Source organism: Eurypyga helias, unplaced genomic scaffold, assembly GCF_000690775.1.
Source record: "Eurypyga helias isolate BGI_N326 unplaced genomic scaffold, ASM69077v1 scaffold22406, whole genome shotgun sequence".
NCBI classification, from domain to species: Eukaryota; Metazoa; Chordata; class Aves; order Eurypygiformes; family Eurypygidae; genus Eurypyga; species Eurypyga helias.
The window spans coordinates 8,799-14,802 of record NW_010258870.1 but is presented as its reverse complement, the minus strand read 5'-3'; the positions used below and the strand labels follow the sequence as shown (position 1 = coordinate 14,802).

At 48.1% G+C, this 6,004-nt stretch overlaps 1 protein-coding gene across 1 annotated transcript in view; it reads left to right on the top strand.

The window, feature by feature from the left end:
* Positions 1-1,279, top strand: part of FAM45A (family with sequence similarity 45, member A) — a gene marked incomplete at its 5' end in the record, with an annotated part of 6,912 nt that extends 5,633 nt beyond the window's left edge. Inside the window, 2 exons of the mRNA XM_010154521.1 lie at positions 457-551; positions 984-1,279. Of these exons, the coding sequence (XP_010152823.1) occupies positions 457-551; positions 984-1,160 (272 nt within the window). The remainder of the gene's footprint in view (positions 1-456; positions 552-983) is intronic.
* Between the last annotated feature and the right edge of the window lie 4,725 nt (positions 1,280-6,004).

Here is a 6,004-nt window from a genome sequence, read left to right as displayed (position 1 = left end):
GTAGGTCAGGTGGTCTTGATCCTGGTTCTGAAAAGCCAGTATGTAAGCTTCTATCTCTGTTTTACTGAGACCCTGGAAGACTGGTGAAACTTGGGATTTGGAAAGACATGCCTTGTTTTCCAACAAATGCACAGTTGAGAAATGAACATCTATGTTAGACAGTTCCATGGAAGAGCCGTTGAGCTGAGGGTTGCTGAATGTAGAGATACCGCATGAGCCTTTAGGAAAACACTGCACCAAATCCGTGGAGACTGGGGGTGTTCAGCTATGCTGTTTGTCATCTGCTCAGGGCTGCTTTAGAGGCAGACAGTTGGCCTGTGCCTTCATGGTTACCGCCATTAACACTAGATCTCGAGTGGCAGTCATGGAGAGGACGCTTGTTATTCCTGTGCACTTCTAGATACCACGGAAATGGTCATTTTACGTAAATGTGTGTTTTTGTTTTTTCCGGCTCAGAGACAATGACAATGGGGAAACTTCACAAGGAAATCGGACAACTAATCGTTCAATCTGCAGAAGATCCTGATAAATCAGACAGCCAAGTCATTAAGGTTAATACTGTATTTTTATTTTGAATCTAGTTAAATTACTTCCATCACTAGATCTTGGCAGCAGGAGGAGAGCATGGGGAATATTGTCCCTGATCTCTTGTACCCTCTGCCTAGTCAAACAAAGCTCAGCTGGGGCAGCAAGAGGAGCCTGTGGTGTGGCTGTGCTCCCTTTATTCAGCGTTGCACAGAGCAGATAGAAGGGCCATTGCAGATTTGCCTTAAATGGAGTCTTTATTTAAGATGAACAACTTATTTAGAATCACAGAATGGTTTGGGTTGGAAGGGACCTTAAAGATCATCTAGTTCCAACCCCCTGCCATGGGCAGGGAACCCATTTATTTTATTTTTGTTATTTATTGATATTTTTCTAAATAAGCGTATGTATAATAGCTAATACTACACTCATGGTTGCTTGTTTTGCTGTTTTTCAAGGATATTTCTCTGAAGACAAAAGAGATTTTGGCTACTTTAGCCTCACTTACTGAAGTTTCTGATGGCAATGAAAAACCAACCCTCAACCCTGAGGCCCTGAAGGAAAAGCGCTTTCCACCAGCTACAGAAAACTTTCTTTTTCATTTAGCAGCCGCTGAACAAATGCTCAAAATCTGATTTTGATGCACCGCAGTGTTATGGACCAATTCAAAAATACCGTCTTTGCCATACAGATAGGAGGAGTACCTGATACTTTATATGGAAAAATTAAAGGTATAAGTGTGAATGTCGTATTTGCCGCGATCTAGTGCAGAATAATGGAGCTTGACCTGGAACATATGGAGGCATATTTGGGAATGTTTCCTGTGTCGTTATCTTCCCCAACTGTAACTTTGTGTATATGGCTCCCGTATTTTATAGCACAGCGTGAGTGTATGTACAGGTAGCGTGGGCCCATGTGTCTGGGGCTGGCCAGGTGTTATTACCGTGGCCGTTTGTCCTGCAGGTTCCAGATGTTGGACAGCTCTGTTCTTGCTCCGACTTGCCTTCCTGGGGTCTGGAACACAGGCTGCAGCACACGCGTTGCACGGTTTGGCTGTGCTTGTCTCTGCACAGGAATGCACTGAACACGTGGTTGGTCTGAGTGCTTGTCCTGGGCTTCCAGGTGTCAGCTACTGCTCTTGCTGTGGACCGCCTGATACCTGGAAATCCCAAATAAATGGACAAGTTCTCTCCTTTCTGCTTGAAGGAGTCTGGAAAAAAAGGATGTCTGGGAAAATCTGATGTGGTAGCCTTACTCTATAAAGGAAGAGGTATTTTACAGCTCAGGTGGGAGTTGAGCACCTCTTTTGGACTCTTGCCTTAGAGGTTTTCCCACTCACTCTGTCCCATGCCCCTCACTGGTGGAGGGAAAAGCGGACAGGATTGCTCCATTTACAATAGGGCTTCCTAGGGGGGTCACAGACAAGTGCTGCTGTACAGCTGGAGGCCTTTAAGAAGTTGTTGGGCTTCTCCGCTGAGAAGATACTTGGCCATTCGTTCCTGGTCCGTTTGACAGAAAATCAGCCGAGCGGAAGCCTAATGGACTAGGAATGTTCCAACAGCCATGTGAGCACCAGCACGTAAACCGCTCGGGCTGCAGCACGGGGACTAACTGATGGTGCTCAGTGTTGACTAAAAGTAGATGGAAACGTTTGCAGTGATAGTGAGGAGATAAGTCTAGAGAAGATGAAAATTTGCCTATTTGTTTGGTTGCATAGCCATAACTCCAGAGATTTTTATTTTTTTTCCATTGTGCAGCCTTGAAACTAAACTGATTTGTAATCTTCTGAACTTAGATTTTTTTTTTTGAGCCAAACAATCTGTATTCCTTCAGAAATGTCCCCGAGGAATCGGTCAATTCTGCAGTAGCACTTTGTTATAAGAAATAAAAAAGAACCCATTTCCTGGCCTTTGTACAGATAGGCTGTAGCACGGGGTTTTACATAGAGATTTTATACTTCTGATTAAAACTTTGGTAAGCAACATTTATATTGTTAAATCATTGGATGTTTGCTGTTCTGAAACTGGGAGAGCTCACTAATAACGGCGTGCAAGCACTATTGATTTGGAAAAGGGGGTGTCCTTTTGCTGTGTATCCTACGTGAGGGGAATGTACTTTTGAAAGTGGGTAAGGAATGTGGCGTCTGTGTAAAAGGATGTTGTTGCGGTTGGTAAGTGAAGTCCCCTGTTTTCTGCTTCAGACACTTACTCTGCAGTTTAAATTCTGAACACGGAGAGTGTGGGGTTTTTAACTTCTGAGAAAAATATTGCAATTGCCTTGGGTAACCTGAAAGTGCTCTGCGGCTTTTTTCCCCCTTTGCCTGTTAATGTTGTTTTCCAAATGGTTCTTTAGTATTGCTGCTTCTATCTGGGGACTTGTACAACAGTCGGAATAGGAGAACTGCAAAATTACACCAAAAACGCTATTCGGGACCTACTTTAAAGTCCACTGGAGTGGAGGATTTCACCAAGACAAACCTGAACACGCTTTCAGCCCGTTGTCTTAACACTGCATCGTAACTCTGAAGAAACTCCCCTCGTTTCTTACTAACAAGGAGCCTTGCGTCTCTCACGAAGGTCGTACAGAAAGCAGGGAAGCCGTGTTCCACGCTGGATGCTGAAGGCTCGCTTGGCTTTCTGTCGGAAGGGTTTAAGTTGAAATCTCAGGGTTGTGTTAGGTCTCGTAGACTGAGGTTGGTGCAAAAGAAATGCAAGTTTGCACTTGAGGAACTGAACTAGCATGCTTCTGCCTCTTCAGAGATCCTGAACAGTCTGCCCTTTACGTACACTTCCTCTGGAGTCGGCGTGACCGCTGAGTCACGGGCCTTAGCTCTTGTTTGCAGTGCAGGGATTCAGCTACAGCTGATGTTTAGGTTGGAAATGTGCAGCTACACATTCAAACATTGTCATCTGCTGTGAAGGAAGTGCTGGCCTCCCTCAGCTTCATCCTTCCACACGACTCTCTTAACGGGCTTGTGTTTTCTTCATGACTTTTGACGCTATTTCCTCTCAAAAAGGGTTAGCATAAAATAGAAAAAGCTGGGAGGTCAGGACAGGGAAAGATTTCTGCTTATTTCTCACTTCCCTTTCCACAGGATGTGTACAAGCTGGCTATGTGTGCAGTTGCTGGTTTTGTAGAGTCAGATGACATCCCTTCTTCCTCCTCCTAGAAGTAAAAATGGTGTAAAATGCATTTGCCATTCCTACCTTCTTGTTTTACTGCCTTTACTCCTATGGCAAATAGGAAATGGTGAGCGATGGTTCCTGTTGGCCTGCTAAGAGACACACCTGAAGGGATGCAGCCTGTGGAACAACAAAGCCTGGAGTGCAAACGGAAACTGTAGCGCTGCTCCTTCCTCAGCGGAGGCCCAGGGTACTCCCCGAGCACTCCCGAGCCAGTGGCTGTGTAGCTACGGCGTTTGCAGGAATCGGCAGGTGGATAGCGACTGGGCAGAGGCTTGCGAAGGGGAGCAGGGTGGGCAGTCCCCTTGGTGGTCTGTTAATAGCGTGCGGCTACATTTCCAGATAAAAACCGTGCCGCAGAGCTGTGTGGGGAGCGCACAGCTGCCTGGTGGAGCCTTAAACCCCTCCCTGGGCAGGTGGCTGGCTGGAGCCTGAGCTCACCTGCCCAAAGGCCCCTCTGACTCATTCCTTGTAGCTGCTGAAGGATGGGAGACTCGGGAGGACACACCAACAGCTCCTTCCCAAGGGACGGAAGAGACACAGTGCTGGGCTCCCTCTCCGCCTGCATCCTGCCTTCCTCCGCCCTCGGCCTGCGGTGACACACAGCAGGGCTGTTACAGGCTGGGGGTGACACAGGGACATGAGCTCCACTGAGGGAAATGCTTTGATCTCAGCATTTCCAAACACTGAAGTGGTGGACTCTTGTTAATTTAATTTTTAAAAGCTACGTTAAAGGGATGGGGAAGCCTCACTGTATATTCCTAGATGACAAGCTAGGTGGGGACCTGCTACCATACTGTGCTGCATGGATGCTTCTGTTTTCTGGGACACTGGAAGCTTCCATCTGTTGCCATTTACCACACCTTAAACTGGTTCCGCTGCTGCTGCACTGTCACTTGACACACCAGCCGGTGCCACAGGCAGGAGACAGACCTTGGGCTGATATGTGGTTAATCCCTTCCAAGCGAGGACAGGAAAGGTTTTCCATAGGTGCTGACCCTTCCCAAGTCCTTCCAACATGATGCTTTCCTGCTTGTCCCAGTCCCCTACCCCGCACTCATGCCTCTGGACTACCAGGGGCCTGGCAGTTCCAGACCCCTATGACTTAATTTCAAGACCAAGGATGCCAAGGCCTTTTTCACTGTGTACTTTCCCTGCCCTTCTCTGGAAAGCAGCTGCATCGCCCAGGCTGACAGTTTAAACAGCAGGTGCCTGCCCTCCTCTTCTGGAAAATTCTGGTTGGGGCAACAGGAACATTTTTGAGAATGGGGGAAAGAGGTGTTTAATAACCCTGGGTGGGGGTGTGCTGCGTTTCATACTGCAAAGTTCAACTGGAGTATGGGGTGAGGAGCTGGTAGTTTGACAGAGGGCAGCTGGGGTAACAGGCACTATCAGCAGAGCTGCTCCGCCAGCCTTCCTCACAGCGCTGGCATGGCGTCAGTTTGCTTAGAACAGCCAAGTGTGGTGTTGGAGAATTTACAGCTTGTCTGGTTACCACGACGATTCGGAGTTCACCAGTGTGTCCTCCGCTGTTTGGTTTTTGTTTGGTTTTTCCTTGTTCCTGCTGCAGCTCTTGTAATGAGCATTCACTTCAGTTGTTCTTCAATTTATGGTAGGAGAAGGAATGGGGGGTGCTGTGGCTGTGGTTAATTTACTGTTTAATTAATATTTACTGCAAGTGGAAATAGACCCTATCTGAGCTTGCCTTCAGTATGTTATTGAAATGGGATTAGTGGAGAAGGGGGGTGAGGACAGAACTGTTGGATGTTGGCTGTGCCCCCGTTGTTCAAGATCTGGAAGGAGACACACCCTCATTGCGGGGCAGGCCGAGACGGGATGCCCCTTCCCCTAACCCTGCCCTATCTACGGAAAACGGGCAGGGCACGTGTCCTCCTCCCTGCTGTCCTCCCAGCCCCGGAGCACTCAGCCTGGTGGGACCTTCTCCTGTCTCCTTGTGGCTGCCGCTAGAGACGAGGTTTGGCTAGGGAGACTTTTGGGCTGGCACAGAACCGTTGCTTTTATGTTGTTGGCCCTGATGGGATTTTATTACATACTAAAGAGCATGACGGGCAGAGGCAAGGCCACGTGTCCTCCTCCCTGCTGTCCTCCCAGCCCCGGAGCACTCAGCCTGGTGGGACCTTCTCCTGTCTCCTTGTGGCTGCCGCTAGAGACGAGGTTTGGCTAGGGAGACTTTTGGGCTGGCACAGAACCGTTGCTTTTATGTTGTTGGCCCTGATGGGATTTTATTACATACTAAAGAGCATGACGGGCAGAGGCAAGGCTGAGTCGAATGAGTT